Source organism: Vulpes lagopus, chromosome 13 (genome assembly GCF_018345385.1).
Source record: "Vulpes lagopus strain Blue_001 chromosome 13, ASM1834538v1, whole genome shotgun sequence".
NCBI lineage: Eukaryota > Metazoa > Chordata > Mammalia > Carnivora > Canidae > Vulpes > Vulpes lagopus.
Genome location: NC_054836.1, coordinates 38,143,442 through 38,161,350, shown reverse-complemented (window position 1 = coordinate 38,161,350; position 17,909 = coordinate 38,143,442). Strand labels below are relative to the sequence as shown.

The 17,909-nt window shown below is 40.6% G+C and overlaps 1 protein-coding gene across 5 annotated transcripts in view; it reads left to right on the top strand.

Annotated features, from left to right (window-relative positions):
• OSBPL3 (oxysterol binding protein like 3) overlaps positions 1-17,909 on the top strand; it is a 175,894-nt gene that overhangs the window by 115,379 nt on the left and 42,606 nt on the right. The window contains exons 7-13 of one of the 5 annotated variants that reach the window (XM_041727835.1): positions 107-274; positions 829-952; positions 2,854-2,957; positions 3,164-3,256; positions 4,287-4,443; positions 14,516-14,646; positions 17,576-17,683. In XM_041727835.1, coding sequence (XP_041583769.1) covers positions 107-274; positions 829-952; positions 2,854-2,957; positions 3,164-3,256; positions 4,287-4,443; positions 14,516-14,646; positions 17,576-17,683 — 885 coding nt within the window. The remainder of the gene's footprint in view (positions 1-106; positions 275-828; positions 953-2,853; positions 2,958-3,163; positions 3,257-4,286; positions 4,444-14,515; positions 14,647-17,575; positions 17,684-17,909) is intronic. The other 4 variants (XM_041727836.1, XM_041727838.1, XM_041727837.1 and 1 more) reach the window with 4 other exon arrangements.

Here is a 17,909-nt window from a genome sequence, read left to right as displayed (position 1 = left end):
CATTTCTACATGTGCCAACATGTAAAGAGAAGGTGTCTCAATTTGATGAATAATTGCTCCTTTCATTGAGTGATGCTCTTGTTTCCCTCTTTTTACTATAATTTAGGTCAAGTCAGAAGAAATCTTTGATGAGTGGGTCTCCAAACTCCGCCACCACAGAATGTATCGTCAGAATGAAATCGCCATGTTTCCACATGAGGTTAATCACTACTTCCCAGGATCCACTGTCACAGACTCTGCACCTGGGGTCTTGGACTCCATTTCAAGTAGGAAGGTAAGAGTTTGCCAATAATTAATCTAAAAGAAGCGGGGGGTGGCTTGTGCAGGGGAGTCCCAACTGGGGGGCTTGTGGGGAGGAATGTGTTGGCCTTGCTGGTCAGAACCAGGGCCAGAGGAGTATCTGTTATCACTGGGACAGTAACTGAAAAACAGCACATAAGGAAGAATTTAATAGGGCCGAATGCTCCAGCTCTCCCTTGACCATTTTGACTTTGGTTTTCTTATTTGATTGCAAAATGCAGGATGTATGTTTATAGCCATGCAGGATTGCAAGATTTCTCAACATTTATATCATTATTTTGTCATGATTAGCATTTGACCAAAGAAGAAATTCAGGAGAGCAGCCCCAGGTATGAGAGCATGGTATGACCAGGCTGAGGTGACAGCCAGAGCTTCAGGTCTCTAGTGGAGTGCTTTGTAGGAGCTTCTTCCCCATGACAAGCAGATGGCTTCCATTAGCAACTAGCTCACTTTGTTGTCCTTTACCCTAAAGTGTTCCCACTGGGCTCTGTTTTCATTTATAACATGCTTTTGTCATCTGTGGAACAGCGTAGCAGTATATCAAAGCAGAACTCGATTCAAACTGGAAGCAATTTATCATTTTCTTGTGGTGGTGAGACACGAGTTCCATTATGGTTACAGTCTTCAGAGGACATGGAAAAATGCTCAAAAGGTAAAGTGACTTGAAACTTCTGCTTCTTTCTGTCATGGCTCTGAAATTTTGCTTGTTGAGTATTTACACCTCAGGTGAATTTCCCCATCACTGGTCTACATTTCCCTCCAGAGTTTGCTTCTGAATTTGCACTGGTGATGAATAAATGACATTCTCCTTGCAGAGCTTTACGTCTTCACCTGGGTGTGCATGCAGACAGGTTTCTTTTCATATTCTTTAAGTACCCAGGTGCGATTTCCATGAGGACCTACTAAATCACAGTCTCCCTGGGTGGTCTCTGCACATCTCTCTGTTTTTTTGTGTATGGTTTTTTTTTTTTTAAGTGCCAAAACTGACTCTAGTATATATCCAAAATTGGGAGTCATTGCTGAAGGTGAGTGGGTGAATCAAATGGAGATCCCCACGAAATAGGAGTTCTCTACTCTGGCTGCACACTATAATCACCAAAAGGGCTTTTACTTTTTGTTTGTTTTTTTATAGTAAGTTTATTTTTTATTGTTGTTCAGTTTGCCAACTTACAGAGTAACACCCAGTGCTCATCAAAAGAGCTTTTAAAAGGCAAGAATACCCACTCTCCATAAGAAGTTCGTTAAATTGGTCTGCACTTGGGTCCTGGCATCACTGATTTTCTAATTTCTCAAATGATTCTGATAAGGAATCGGGATTAAGAACACTTCTATCAGGAAGCTCAGTGTTCTCAACCCTAATTAGCTAAGAACCACCCAGGGAACTATAAAACAAAACAAGTCACCACTGGGATTGGGGATGTTCTGATTTAATTATCTCACGATGGGACTTGGACATATGGAATTTTAAAAATTTCCCCAGTTGAGCTATGATTGAGAACTACTATGAGAGAAAGATGCCAGGCATTGGCCTTGAAAAGTACATTTTCTCCTGTTGAATTCAGATACTATCACACCTGGGGCCGTAGAGATTTTGCCCTCCCAGTAAATGTCACTCAGTGAAGCTCCTGAGTGAGCTTCACTGAGTGACATTTTGGCACAGCTAGTCCTTGAAGTGCCATCTGTAGACCAGCGGCATTGGCCTGGCTTCCAAACTTATTTGAAACACAAATTCTCAGGTAGACTGGATCAGAAATTGTGGGTGGATCTCAATGATCTGTGGTTTAACAAGTTCTCCAGTTGATTCTGATGATGCCAAAGTTTGAGAGCCATTTGGGTCTTGATTTCTCAGTGGAAATAACCACTATCATCCAGTGAACATCAAATTAAGAACTATCTTTTGACTTAGCAACCAAGGAACTGGTGTGAAAACACTAAGGTGCTCTCAGGTCAATGTGCAGATGATCATCAAGGTCATCTTGATGGGTGGGTCTCGAGGACCCAAGGTGGGTCCCCGATTGACAGTTACCTTTAGAGACTAGTACAACCTTCATTTTTGTTTCATTTACTTGCCTGGAGTCCTGATAACACAGATGACGACACCCTATTATTGCAATATTAGAAATAATGATAATGATGATAGCTGATTTATTGAGTGCTTACAGTGTGCCAGCATCCTAAAAGCATGCCCCATATGTCCACTCACGATTGTCTCATGAAGGCAAGTGTTTAATTATCTCCCTTTCCCAGATGAGGAAACTGAAGACAGAGAAGTTACGTAATTCGCCCAAGATTCAGAGTTCAAGAAGTGTTCAAACCGAGGCAGTCTTGCCTCGGATTCTCCAAATCTGTGCCCTTAACCATGGCAGTTTACTGCCTCTTCTGTAAAAAATGAAATAAAATTTCATCTTTATAAAGATATAAATTGAAGAGTATAGCTAAATTTAAAAAGTAGCTGGCAAATAAAAATAAATAAAAAGTAGCTGGCCCTAGTGCAGGGAAACCTGGATGCCAAGGTAAGGGCTTATGAATCTTCCTTTTGCCTGTCTTGCACAGACCTGGCACACTGTCATGCCTACCTGGTGGAAATGAGCCAGCTCCTACAGAATATGGATGTTCTGCATCGGACATATTCGGCGCCGGCTATCAATGCCATCCAGGTCAGCCAGGTCCCTCTTCTGTTTGCATTCTGGCGTTTTTCTGCTTTCCTTTCTGCTCCCCAGCCTCGCCACTAACAGTGGGACGTTGTCCAGTCAGTTGCTTCAGCCAAACTCAAGGGGATGGAGGTGGTCACTTTGCTGTGCAGTTTTCTCTGTGGTCTGGTGGACCTTACTTTCTATGCTCTCTTTCCTGTTTTGAAACAAAGGGTGGAGCTTTTGAAAGTCCCAAAAAGGAAAAAAGATCACACAGGAGGTGGCGGTCCAGAGCTATTGGCAAAGATGCTAAAGGAATGCTACAGGTAACCATTGCTTCCCCTGCTCTCTGTGTCTCATGCTGGGGGCTGCTTGGACTCTGATAGGATTTTCCGTGGCTGTTCTTGCAAATACCCTGTGCAGAGAGAAATTCAATCACTTCGATTTTCTGCATGCTACAATAAGCATGTAATGGAATTGGGTAAGGGAAAAATGACACCAGGTGGGAGGGAGTACAGCCATTTCCAGGACTTCGGTTTCCCTTCTTTCATGCAGAGCCTGCCCGCCCTCTTCCCCACCTGCATGTGTGTTCTGACCCACCTCTTCTGATGCCAGTCAGTGGATTCACCATCCCTTGGAACCTACTGGCTGGAGTCTCTGGAAATGCGACATCCTGCAGACTTTCTTTTGCCTCTTGCCTCCAACCTCCCAAACCCCCATCAGGGCTTCACTGTGTTACGCTAGCCGCCGACTTCCCCAGTGCATAGCTAAGCCAGAGGCCAAGATTTGCAGCTCGGTCATTGCATATTAAATTGGGACATTGTTAGGGTCAAATAAATCAGAAACGTAATGGCTAAGTCATCTGTTCTACTCTCATAGACTCTGGTTCAAAGCACTTTATGGTTTGGACGTAAGTACTTTCAAAGTAAAGGGTGATTTGTGTACAAGCCCATGAGAAGTTAGTTTTGTAGAAGCACCAGATGCAAATTAAGAAAACATTTTAAACCTACCCACTGTTAACAACCCAGATACTGGATGATTATTGCCAGGAAGAAGGAATTGAGTATAAAGGAGAAAGAGCCTGGCAGCTTTTGCTGTCATTTGCAACCTAGAGCTTTAATGCTTCTATCATTTCCAGAAGAAATGTGGTTTCTCACCCATTTTTATTTTGCAAGAAGCCAGAGCAGGTTGCTGGAGAAAGTGTTTTCCTGGGTTTTCATTTATTTTCTTTGAACTTATCACCCAGTAGAAAGATTTACCTATAAAATGTTCTCCTACAGCTTTCTAATCTTAGTAACAAGATAGTCTAAGCAACCTACATCTGAAAAGAAATGTCTCCCTTTGGTGTCACTTCAGGTCCCTAAACCTTTCTCGGGCCCAATAAGACTTCATTCCTCCAACCCTAATTTGTCAACATTAGATTTTGGAGAAGAGAAAAATTATTCTGATGGCTCTGAAACCTCGTCAGAGTTTTCTAAAATGCAAGAAGACCTGTGTCATATTGCACATAAAGGTAAGTGAATATTCTTTGTTCTTGATATGTTTGATGAAACTGTCAGATGCATGTCTGGGTGTGGGATGTCCTTGGAGAGGGGATCTTGGTTGGTTCGTTTTCTGCTCTATTAAAGAAATAGAAATCAATCTATTAATTGATTTGGGGCAATCTAATTTTTATTTTATTTCCCTGGTAGTAGGGAATATATTAACACAAAGTTTCTTTTTTAAGCCCTTAGGGGAGATAGTGAGAGCATTAGGTATTCTTTAAAAGCTGAGGAACTCACATGCTGCTGGTGGGAGTATAAATTGATGCTTTTTTGGAAAGCAGTATGACATTATGTTTTGAGTTAAAAAAAAAAAATCTGCTTATCCAGCAATTCCACTTTGAAAAATTCATTTGTAGAAATTAATTTAAAACTTATCTGAATAAAGAGATCTATTGTAGCATTGTTTAACATATCCAAAATTAGAGAGATGTTCAACATCATTAGCTGTAGGGAAAGGCAAATTGAAGCTAGGATGAGGTATTCCCATACCCTTGTTAGAGCTCCAGAAAGATACAGTACCAAATGCTGATGAGGACATGAAGAAACCGGATCTCTCATATGTTGCTGGTGGTGAAGCAAGATGGTACAGCCACTCTGGACAGTGATTTGGTAGCTTTATATAAAACTAAACATCAGTTACCATTCACATTTCTGGCCATTTATCCTAGAGAAGTGTAAATTTAAGTCCACACAAAAGCCTATACATAAATGTTTAGAGCAGCTTAATTTGCATTAGCCAAAGATAGGAACAACCCAAATGTCCTTCAACAGGCACATGATTAAACAAACTATGGGACGTCCATGCAATGGAATACAGCTCAACAGGAAGGAACAAATACTGATATGTGTAGCTACTTGGATGGATCTCAAGGACAGATGAGTGAAAATAGCCAGTTTCAAAAGGGTTGCATAGTGTATGATTCTACTTATTAATACTTTTGAAGTGATAAAATTATAGAGAGAAGAGATTAGTGGTTTCCAGAGCTTAGGAAAAGGAAAAAAAATATGGGTGAATTATGAAGGGGTAGCAAGAGGGATCTTGATGGTAATGGAAAGTTCTGTATCCTGATTGTGGTAGTGGTTCCATGAGTCTACACATGTGATGAAATTGCATTGACCTGTATTTACACACACAGACCCAAATGAGAACATGTAAAACTAGTGGCATCTGCATAAGGGCTGTAGATTATGTCAATGTGAGTTTCCTGGTTTTGATATTGTAGCATAGTTCTCTAACATGTTACCACTGTGAGAAATGGGATATAGGGTACCCAGGACTTCTCTGTAGTATTTTTGCAACTTCCTGTGAATCTGTCATGATTTCAAAATACAAAGTTTTTAAACAGAAATAACCTAAATGCCCCAAAATAGGGAAAATGGACTGTTTAATGCAATATAATTATATGATAGAATAGTCAACAGCCACAATAATAAAAATAGCTTCCTTATATTGAACACATAGCTATTATGTCAGATATTGACTAAATACTTTACATGCACTATTTCAATTTTTTTAAAATTTTTATTTATTTATGATAGTCACACAGAGAGAGAGAGAGAGGCAGAGACATAGGCAGAGGGAGAAGCAGGCTCCACGCACCGGGAGCCCGACGTGGGATTCGATCCCGGGTCTCCAGGATCGCACCCTGGGCCAAAGGCAGGCGCTAAACCGCTGCGCCACCCAGGGATCCCACATGCACTATTTCATTTCATTCTAGCAGCAACCTGTGGAACAGATATTATTGTAATATTCATTGCACAGATAAGAAAGCCGAGGCTGGAAGAAGCTGGAAAACTTCCTAAATAAGAAAGTGGTAGAAAGTGGCTAACCTGAGACTTGAATCCTAACCTGCCTGGCCCCGAGTCTGTGCTCCTCACTTGGTGTCTCACCACCCTTATGGATGGGCTGGCCAGGGTTATGTTTATAGACATAGAAAGATGTTCACAACATATCATTGAGTAAAAATACAGCTCTCAAAACAGTGTATATGTATGATGCTGTTTGTACAGAAACTATATAAATCTGGCACGTATAGGTGTACTAAAAAGTCTGGAATGTTCTACACCAGCATTTTAATAATGGAGACTACAGTTGTAAGTGCTTATTATCTTACCATTTATCTTTTTAAAAAATATGGTAAATTTATCATTTTTTAAAGAGGCAAATGAGCTTAAAAGTTTTAAATGGGAGGGCAGTAGGGCACCTGGGTAGCTCAGTCAGTTAAGTGGTAGACTCTTGATTTTGGCTCAGGTCATGATTTCAAGGATGTGAGATCAAGCCCCATGTAGGGCTCCACACTAGGCATGGAGTCTGCTTAAAACTTTCCCTCTTCCTCTTCATCCTCTCCTCTTACACAAAATTTTTTTTAAAAATGAGAGGACAGTGCTTGAAGTAAAAGGAAGGAAGATACTGGCTCTGCTCCTTTATTCCCCTAGCCCTGTGTTTTTCTTCCATGACCTGATTCTTTCAGCTTGCTTTTCCCTTACCCCACAAACATAAAACATGGTGGTTATGAGGAAACCATTTCCTGTTCTTTACAAACCTCTACCTCAATCAAACTCCCGTCCTAGTTGCTGTCAGAACTTTGTCAGCATTTATGATGCAGTTGTAGGGTCAGTCTGTTAAAGGAGAAGAATTACCTGCCTCCAGCCTTTCAAAGCTCTTCACGCAGGCCTTGTGTGTTCTCTAGTATTAAAGGATCAATTGTAATTAGGGTGTTGTATTTTAGGCTTTTTGGGAGGAAATTCCTGAAAAAGAGCATAACTTTTAAATAACATGAACTGCCAGGGCACCTGGGTGGCACAGTTAAGTATCCAGCTCTTGGTTTTGGTTTGGATGGTGATCTCAGGGTCATAAGATTGAGCCTCGAGCTGAGCTCACACTTAGCAGGGAGTCTGCTTGAGATTCTCTCTCTCTCTCCCTCCTACCTGTGCTTGCTTGCTCTCTGTTTCTCTCTCAAATAAATAAATAAATAAATAAATCTTTAAACACACACACACACACACACACACACACACACACACACACACACACCAAACCACAAACTGTCTTTTTATAAACAAGAAGAAAATGCATCTCCACAGCAAGGATATCCTGACTTTTACAATTGAAGAAGCTGCTCCCTCAGCAGAGAGAGAATGCCCATATTGAGTCAATCCACTGATTCTGTCCTCCTGCGGAGGGCTCAGCCTCACAGACTGTCTATAATGGGCTGTGGCCAGATGTTTTGCCTTTCAGGCTTTGTTAGAAACAGCTGGCTGCAGAGCCAGCCGCATACCTGGAGTAGGTCAAGATTTGAGCTCCGAGAAAGGCCCAGGTGCACTTATTCCCCAACAGCCTTTGCCCCACAGGTTTACGGACTCAAATTCCACAGGGAGCCTAACAAGCTGTGTTTCAGTGCTGTGGCTCTAAAGTCCACTTGCGTAGACCGAAAGATCTCTGGGAGTCGCTTTTACACAAGCTGTGACTCAAAGGCCTCCTGGAATGGAGTTACTCCTCAGTCCTGTGACCTCGCGTGCTTTCTCACTTCCATACATTCAAACTCTAAAAAAGCATCTTGACCTTTCTTCCTGCGTGAGGCTGATCGGGTCACGGTCGGTTTTTATTGTACTTTCTTGACTATATGACTAATCTATTGACTGTGATTCCAGAGCAGATGTACTCAATGTAGGAATTCCACTGCTGTTGTGACATAGTCTGTGTTGCCTACTTTTTCTTTAATTTGTTAAATGTATGTGAATTCTGTTTTGTAGAAGATTAGATCCAAGGTAGACAACCAATTCATACCCATCATAGTTGAAAAAATCCCTCATATATCATAAACAGAATTTGATTTTTATGGTATATCATTGAGTTTTCGTTGGTTCATGTGTTTGGCTTTGCGTGTATGTGGACACACATATAAGTAAACAGAGAACAAAGAGTACTAAAACTTTAAAGTCATTAAGGAATTTACATTGCATATATTAACATTCACATTTCTCCAAATATATTTCACTGAACACTTTGCCCATAAAATGCTTTTAAAAACAAAAGAGTTACAGGATTAAAAATGTTTGGAAAATACTGCTGATTATGGCTCCCTTTGAATTTACACAAGAATAGTAAATATTAAAGGCCCTGAGAAATCCTGCAGCAGAGAAGTCTTAGCTTTAAGTCAGTGATTTTCAATGTATTTAGAACATTTTCCCCCACTCCCCAGTAGCTGTTGATACCCAGGAACTAAAGTTCTTGAGAGGGGATCCCTGGGTGGCTCAGCGGTTTAGCGCCTGCCTTTGGCCCAGGGTGTGATCCTGGAGTCCTGGGATCGAGTCCCACGTCAGGCTCCTGGCATGGAGCCTGCTTCTCCCTCCTCCTGTGCCTCTCTCTCTCCCTCTGTCTATCATAAATAAATAAATCTTAAAAAAAAAAAAAGTTCTTGAGAAACATAATGCAAGAACCATGGTAAATAATAAGCCTTTATGGAGCTAACCCTCTGCACCACCTGGGTTAGAAGATAGGCATTCATTCTGTTAGGACTAGCTGTGAAATTTTCATCTCGCCAGTTAACTTCTCTGGGCCTCGGTTGCCTCATCTGTTAAATGTCCTAAAGTAGTTCTTCTGACTTTTTGGTCTCAAATTCTGCAACTGTTTTCTGTGACTGATTATTTTGTTCTGGATAGGACGAATTCATGCTGTTGCTCATTGTTACATGAAAGTTTTAGGAGACAATGTTCTATTCCTAGCTGAAACAGGAATGGTTGAGTATGGTGAGCAGTTATAGGGAGGGAAAGGACTAGGATGGGACCAGGATCCTATATGGAAGTGGGGCATTTGCATTCTACTTTGAAAAGAAACAAGGATAAGTTTAATGATACTTCCCTGAAGATATTTTCAGTAAGGGAAATCCTCATTTACAAATGAAAAGGTTAAAAGTAGAACAAAGTTAAAAACTGTATTCCGTTATTTGGTATTCTTTTGTTCCTGATTCTTTTCCTGTGTTGAGTTTTAATTGTTTCAGGATCATTTTCTGAACTGTTTGGAGTTTCTGGAAATATTGGATAAAAAGCCAAGCATGTCACAGTGGTATCATTTCCACATATTAAAAGCTAGAAGACATACAGAATCTAAAGAAAAGCCAGATCATTTATCAAACATAATTTAGAATTCAGTATAAAACTCTACTGAGCAATTGTATTTATGTAAATCATCACAAAATAAGTGGGACCGTTTAATCAGATTATGTAATGCATCTAAATGAAAGAACCATTGGGTACAATATCAGAAAATATTTTAAAACCATGGGTATTTTGTGAGGTTTGAAAATTAGAGGAAGCAGATTACAGAAGACCAAACCACTCTGGATATATTTTGGGTATGTTATCATTTTAAAGAAAATTCACCAAAATGTGCTTTTCATTAAAAAGAGAGAAAGAAAAATAATCAGTCCTTTTTTTTTTTTTTTTAATAATGAGTCCTACTGTGGGTTGGGCATTATACAATATAGCATGTTTTCTCATTGTTTCCTTAGAGTACTCATGAGATGTGGGCATTATCCACACATAAAAGATATGGAAACCGAGGATTTGTCCAAAATCAAAATGGCAACCAAGTGGTACAAGTAGGATTTTGGTTCACATTTGCCTTATTACAAAATGTCTTTGCCTTGGACCATACTGTCTCCATAAAAGTGCTGTCTTCTGGTCTTCCCCCAGACCTTATTCTTTTGTGATGAGGAGAAACTGCTAGAAAAGGAGCACATTAAACAGTAGAGCTCAGGCAGACTGAGAGTACAGGTGTCCTTTAGTACCTCCTTTCACCATCCATCCATGCTAACTATACTCTTACCATCTAACTTAATAAAAGAATACCATGGAAGACTGTGGAGATGGGAGAGGTAGTGGTCCGAGAGGCTTATGGCATTCCATTCTGTCTGTATCCCACTGTCTTAGTACAGTGAGGGGGTCTGAGAAACAGCTAAAGCCTGGCTGGGAAAGATGAGTAAGCAGAGATGCCATAATTGCCTTTCCATATTTGAACACCGCATGAATGAAGAGGTAGTTCTACTTGACAATGAGGAGACATTGAGGGGAATTTTGACTTGGAAACAGGAGGACTTCCTTCCCCACAGCAGTCTAGGGGCAGAGCGAACTGCTTTAGGAAATAGCAAGTGCTCTGAGAAACATGACCCAAAACCACAGGCAAGGGAGTCTGGAGACAGAGAGGAGTTGGCCATCCTATACCGTAGGTGGCCTTAGTGATCTTGGGGGTTCTTTGCAGCTCTGAGCATTGAAGATTTTCTGTGTGATTTTATTTGCTGTTGGATATTCACAGATGTGATACAGTCATTTGGATCTTTCTATTTTTGTAAGTTTTTTGTTGTAGTGGTTTTTCTCTAGCATCATTTAGAAATTAGTGAGAAAACATTGTGTCATAGAGAATATTCCTCACCTCTGGGATCCTGTGTCTTTAACGATTTATATAAATATGGTCTCCCATAAGCAGCCTCCAGCAATCATTCTGCATGTACTGGATCCTTAGGCTGCTGTGAGTGACTCTTTTGATGCCCTCTGAGTGGGCCTAAACAGTCATTTAAGAAATCCAGTGCATGGCAGTTTGATCATCCAAGCTCCTTTGTCAGGTGGTTTAGAAAGCAATTTACATCTGAAAATTAAATATAGTGACTATATGAGTTTCTTTCTGCTTATTTTATGCTCTCTCCAATCTTGTCGGCTATCCATTTTGAACCAAGCAGTGTAGATACTGCCAATTTTAAATGGAATCTTCTCATCAAGTGGGAGACCTTCCTTTACTGCAGGCTGTCTAAGAGCCAGAGGAATTGATCTGGTAAAGTGACAGCCAGATGAGTGCCACATTTACTTATTCTAGAGCAATAGACATGACAGCAAAAGAAAGAAAGAAAGAAAGAAAGAAAGAAAGAAAGAAAGAAAGAAAATTAAAAAAAATTCTTTTGTAACTAAAGTGACCAATGTTCACTAGCCTTATTGTGGGGATCATTTTGCAGTGGACACAGAAATCAAAATCTTTATGGTAAACACGAAAACTCATATAATGTTAATATCAATTATACCTCAGTTTAAAAAAGAGAAAAAATGGACTGTAATACCAAATTAAGGACACTTATACCAAAAGACAAAAAAAACAAAACAAAAAAACCCCTTGGCAGTGAAGAGAAATTCCCCACCCATCCTCAGCTGGGTATGGGTATCCCATAGAGCATGTGTGGGTGAGAGGAGGGGGTGCCTATCTAACAGGATGTGAAATGTTAATTGTGGGGCTCATTGCTCCCCAGCTGAGGCTGCTCTTCCAACTGTTGAACAGATTCTGGTCAGTCCCTCCTTCATAGAGCCTGTATCCTGCATCCAGTTATTTACAAATGTTGTCCTGGCAAAAGACCAACGTATTCTCCTAAAACTCGTGCCCATATTTCAAATCACCATCACTCTCACCCTTGTGTGTTGCTTTTATCACCATCACCATTATTATGGCAGCAACATTTATTATTTATCATGTACTACGCATTGGGTTAAGTCTTATACCTGCATTATCATATCGAATCCCCATAGCCATCTTATAAATAAACGCAATCATGACCCCCATTTACAAATGAGGAAACAGGAGTCCAGGAACAGCAGATGTTTGTCCAGGGTCATGTGATGACTCAGTGATAGAGTTGGGAGGAATCCAGGGCTGGTTTGGAGCTCACACTTGCTCACTCTGCAGTGCTGCCCATTATTTTGCTCAATGGAATTGTTTACATCAAAGAGCTAAGTGTGTTCCATAGACATTGTTAGGAAATTTTAGTAACTATTTGCTTTGAGCACCTACTTACCCTGTGTTCTGTTCACAGAAGAAATAAATTGTGCTTAATAAACTAAGGAAAGTGTGTGTGTGTGTGTGTGTGTGTGTGTGTGTGTGTGTGTATTTAAACAAATTACTAATTTGTGTGATGACTTTACGAAGACGGTCTAAATCCATCCCGGAACATGACAACCTCAGACAAATTCAGCAACAGCTTATGGAGAGATGCAGCTGTCCTTGTGGCTCTGGAAATGAGGGAAGTAAGTCAATAATGTGTATTTAGTTTCTGTGATACTCAATCGGCCACTCTTGAATGACAGTGCCTCTAAAAATGCAAGCCTGTGGAATTCAATAATACACCAGGCCATCTGAGAAGAAGTATGTCTCTGCTTCTTCCTTCTTCCTACCTTTCTAAAACAAAATATATTAAAAGAGACTGGAAAGATATTATTCAAATGTGATATCCACGATAAGTAAGTTAGATGGCATTTCCCCATCCCTAGGAGATAAGTCATACAAATGTGATCAAAATTTGACGAATCTTTTCCTGTATATGTTAGCGGTTTTTAAAAACGTTGGTGCCAGCATCTGAGTGCGTAGCAGTGCTAAGCTCTCATGTACGCGAGGGCTCACGGAAGTGAACAGAGTAGCTGAATGCCAAGTATATAGCTGGGTGGCGGATTCTGGATCAAGCAGTTAGAACCCTAACAAGACTGTAGGCCACACCCTAAAATAATTTCAAATGTACAGTGAAGTTGCAAGAATAATACAAAGAACTCTCATCTATCCTTTAACCAGATTCATCATTTTTTATATTTTGCCACATGTCCCTTACCTACCTCTTTCTACACACACCCTAGATGTGTGCACATGTGTACATATTTATTTTTCTGAACCGTGTGAGGGTAAGAATCATCCATCATATCTTTTTTAAGTGCCTTTGTACTGTAGTTTCTATTTCCTAAGAATAGGGATAGTCTGCTACCTAACCACAGCGTAGTTATGAACTTCAGGAAATTTAATGTTGAAGCAGTACCTTCATCTCTTCTATCTTCTGTGTTCAGGTGTTGTCAGTGGTTCCAGTGTCCTTCAAAGAGCGCTTTCCCCTTCAATCCAGGATCTCCCCTGTGATCACGTATTGTGTTCATTGTCATGTCTCTTCTTCAGTTTCTTGCATTTGGGAATAGTTCCTCAGCCTTTTTCTTTGATGAAATTGATGCTTTTGAAAGGTACAGGTCAATTTTTAAACATAAGAATGTTCCTCACTTTGGAGTGGTCTCTCCCTGGCTCGGGGTACAACAAAAATGAAGGTGTTGTATTTTTCTGGCTATTACATCTGGAGGCACAAAAAGCCCAATTGAGCCTCCCTGGTGATTCATTTTGGTCACCTGGTTAAGGTGCTGTCTGGTTTCTTGGTTGCATTGTCGCCATGACTCCCCAACAACCAATAAGCTCTGTTTGCAAACATTTTCAGTCTTTGGGGATACAAACAAAACTAAATACTGATAATTGAGAATCCAGAAGTGTTCTTTCCAGTGTCCAAATATCTTGAGAAGTTATAAATTCCTAGAATTGTATAGTGGGCAGGAGGTTTGGAATTGGTCAATGTATATGCTAAAATTAAAAATGTTAAATTTTTAAATAGACTTTATTTTTTAGAGCAGTTTTAGGTTCATAGAAAAATTGAGCAAACAGTACGGAGTTCTGAATGTCCCCTCCACCCACCCTACACAACCTCCCCAACTGTCGACATCCCACCAGCGTGGTCCATTTGTTATAGTCAGTGAACCTACAACAAAGCATTGTTATCATCCAGAGTCCATAGTTTAAGTTAGGGTTCACTCTTGGTGTTGTACATTCCAGATGTGCTATTTATTTATTTATTTATTTATTTATTTATTTATTTATAAGATATTTTATTTACTCATGAGAGACACAGGGACAGAGGCAGAGCCATAGGGAGAAGCAGGCTCCCCCTGGGGATGTTGAGGCGGGACTCAATCCCAGAGTCCCCCGGATCATGACCTGAGCCGAAGGCAAATGCTCAACCACTGAACCACCCAGGTGCCCCAACCAGATGTGCTTTTTAAAAGTCAATTTAGAATGTCCATTTGCTATACTATTCAGTTCACTATTCAGGGCCGTTACTTTTCTACATTTTTTTAAAATAAGAAATACATGTGTTGTTTTTAATAATGCCTCTTCCTTTACTCCTTTTTATAATGATTATATCTTTATAGTTTACTTCGCTTTAAGGTCAGCTTTTAATACCATATCGACGGAGAGAGAGAAGCTGAAGCAGCTGATGGAACAGGATGTCTCCTCCTCCCCCTCTGCCCAGGTCATTGGCCTGAAGCGTGCCCTGTCATCCGTAAGTTGCATGTTTGTGTCACAGAAACACTTGACAACGTGGCCAATCTCATGAATTTTTTTAATATTTCCCAACTCCATGGTTGTATTTGAAAATTCATGAAAAAGCCAAACAAGTTATCTAAATTCTATTTTAACCTTTTATCAGATCTGCTAATTCTGAACACCAAAACCGAGCCTATCTCAAGTCTTAGTAGCTAGTATTTCACAGAGCATTAGATGCTTTAAGTTTGGTTTCCTTCTGTTTATCTTGATTTTTAGTTTCTGTAAAGTGTTTGTTGTGCGTTTGTGTGGGCCTTACAGACATTTGTCTATTAATACAAAATCCAGCGGTTTGGAGATATCCGCACCTAAGACTTCTCAAGCTTAGATTGACTTTGCAAATGACAGCAGAAGGCAATTTTAAATTCACTCTTATCTTCTCTGCTGCCCAGCACTGATCCTACTTACCACTCTTTCAAAGTTACTTGGAAGTCATTTGATTTGATTTGGTAATATAAAACATTTAGCTTCTTTTTCCTGCATGGGCACAAAGAGATGAGTCATAAGGAATGTCAGATAATCATTGTGTTTTCATAACAGAAAACTCACTGTCAAGCCTCAAATATTTTTCAGTAAGCCCTTCTGTTATTCACTCTCTCTGCTTTTTTCCTCTTGATTCTAGCTGGGCTCCATTCAGGCGCAGTGTCCTAGGACTCTGCTTTGAACAGCTGGCATTGTTGTCTGATTGTTCACTCTGTATCTGTCGAAAATCTGGAGAATTTTAAAAATAACATATTTATTATGTTATTTATTTATATATTTATTTTATTTTATTATGTTATTTTATTTGCTCCAAATCTTTGCTTGTCCTTTGGAATCCCTACTGTAAAGAGAGAGTATGCATGCACTTGTGAAATTACCAGCTGAAGCAATCCTGAACTTTTCAGTTAGGGTTAGGTTAGGGTGATGAATTTTAGGATCTTGTTTTCAGGGGCTGATTCAGGCTTTGAGAGAACTAGAAAATATCCGTTCATCTTTTCGATTCATCATGTTACTGAGAAAAGAAATGATTTTGGTGTGACACTTTAATGAGAAACATTACGAGTAGTACATATTTGTTGTTGAGAAATACTTAAGGAATATTTACTCTGTTGACATTCCAAGTGTGTTATCTTTGAAAGAAATAAAAAATAGTGTGGACTTATTCTATGCAGAGAGTCTTAATGTTGCCAACCCTGAGAAGTTCTGGGTTTTCTAAGGTCAGGGACAGAAACACCCTCTTTTAGATTGCAAGGGACAGCCAGCTGCACACTGGGTGCTTTTGGGTTTGAGAGAAGTGAGGTTATTGTTTTGTTTGTTTTTTTAAGTTTATTTTTTAGTGCTACAAAGCATGTCTTATTGTTCCCAGTAGGTTGACCATTAATACTTTCAGAAGATACTTCTGATGGGCTCCCACAAGTCCCTTTCACGGGGGTATCTTCCTCTCCCGTGCCCTCCTCCTTTGGAGGTCTGGACGACTCTTCTTCATCTGCTTGTCTTATAGAGGGCATAGTATCCTTAGGCCAAAGTCATTACTCTTCTAAGGAATTTATTCTCTCCCATGTTCAGATTTTGGAAACTTAAGATATAACAGAATGACTCTTTCTTTCCTTTTTTTGGCTTAGATTCTGGGTTAGATTCAAGACCTGTCTTCTAAAAATAAAAATGTTAGTGTCATCTCAGGGCTATCAGAATGGATGTGTTTGTGCTGTATATGCAATCTTGGTATTCTTCTTTCATCTGCCTATTACAAAGGAAACAGAAGCTGCTGAAATAATACATTTTCCAGGCCATGCTAAGATTCTAGCCACCTATGCTAAGATAACCAGCAAAATGTTAGAAAAAAGTGAGTACCCCACAGAGATTGTTACATGTAGTTGTGTGAATTAAGGACATTTACTCAGTGTTTCCTAAATGATCCTCAAGAATTTCCAAATAACCCGTTCCATTCCTAGGCATTAAAAAATAAAACCAACATCTTGTTTGAGATCCAGGCAGCAAATCAGACAGTGCCAAACCATTCCATGGTCTCAGCAGGTAGATCCTGTGGGCACTAATGGATGGGAAAGGATCCAAGCTTCTTGGAAGAGAGCCTGGAAGACAGATAGACAGATCTGTGTGCGGGCACCTGAGGAGCTGACTGTGGGAGTGTCTGGGCGGACAATCAGGCACACTTGTCCCTTTTGAGAGAAAATCATTTAGAAACATCTTCCTCTACCTTCCAGCCAGTTCCTTTCCATTTGGGAGGTTGGGAGAGGGAATCTGACCTGCCCAGGGCATAGGTTTACATGTGCTCACATCCCTTCCTGCATTCCCAGGGCCTGGTCCTTAACCTTTACCCAGGTAAGTGAAGGTGTGTTATTATTGTTGTTTTCAATAAAAATGTCGTAGGCATGAAGAATGAATAAAACAGTCATTACCTATACTGGGAAATAAAATTAATCCTCCACAAAACCTTACTTCCAAGCATACTTCCTAAGATCCAGTTCAACTGGTATGAAAATTAAATAACATTAAAAGATGTCCAATCATAAGGGGTGGGAGCAACGTCTTCTTTAAAGATGAGAAACACATGGGATCATAAGGAGGGAGCTGGGGAGGGGGCAGGGCCACGAAGCCACTGGCCCTAATGCCAGCTGAACATGCTGGAGATTTCCTTCTCCACCTGAAGGAAAGCCTTACCAACCCCTGCTTCCACCTGCAGAAGTGAGAACTAGAAAACGGACATCACTTCCAAAGTTTAGGGTCTTTGATCTCAGGAGCATCCCAGAACCAGTGTCCTGTGGGATGATATTCAAGAAGATCCAGGAAGTGCCCCTACCTAGGGCTCCGTCCCACTAGGCGCACTGCTGTGCTTTTCCACTACATGTATTTATTAACAGAGCCCCACTATTTTTAACATGTTCCAGGCCCTAGCACAAAACACAGACCTTAAAGAACGCTTATGCAGAATCCATGCTGAGTCTCTGCTCCTCGATCCCCCTGCTGCTGCCAACTCGGGTGACAGTCTGGCAGAGGTGGGTAAGGCTTCTCGGCTGGGAATGTTTCCACGACCGCCGGCCCCTCACCTGACACCCTCCGTTGGTCCCTCTGCACCTGTTTCCCCCTGCGGAGGGGGAGGTGGTGCTCCCATCTCTGGCCGCCCCCCTCCTCCCGGAGCTGCCTGGGAGCCCCCCTCCAAGGCTTTCCTGAGTACCTGCTAACTGCATTATTAAATGCTCTTCCCCCCAGAAGTCTTCTTCC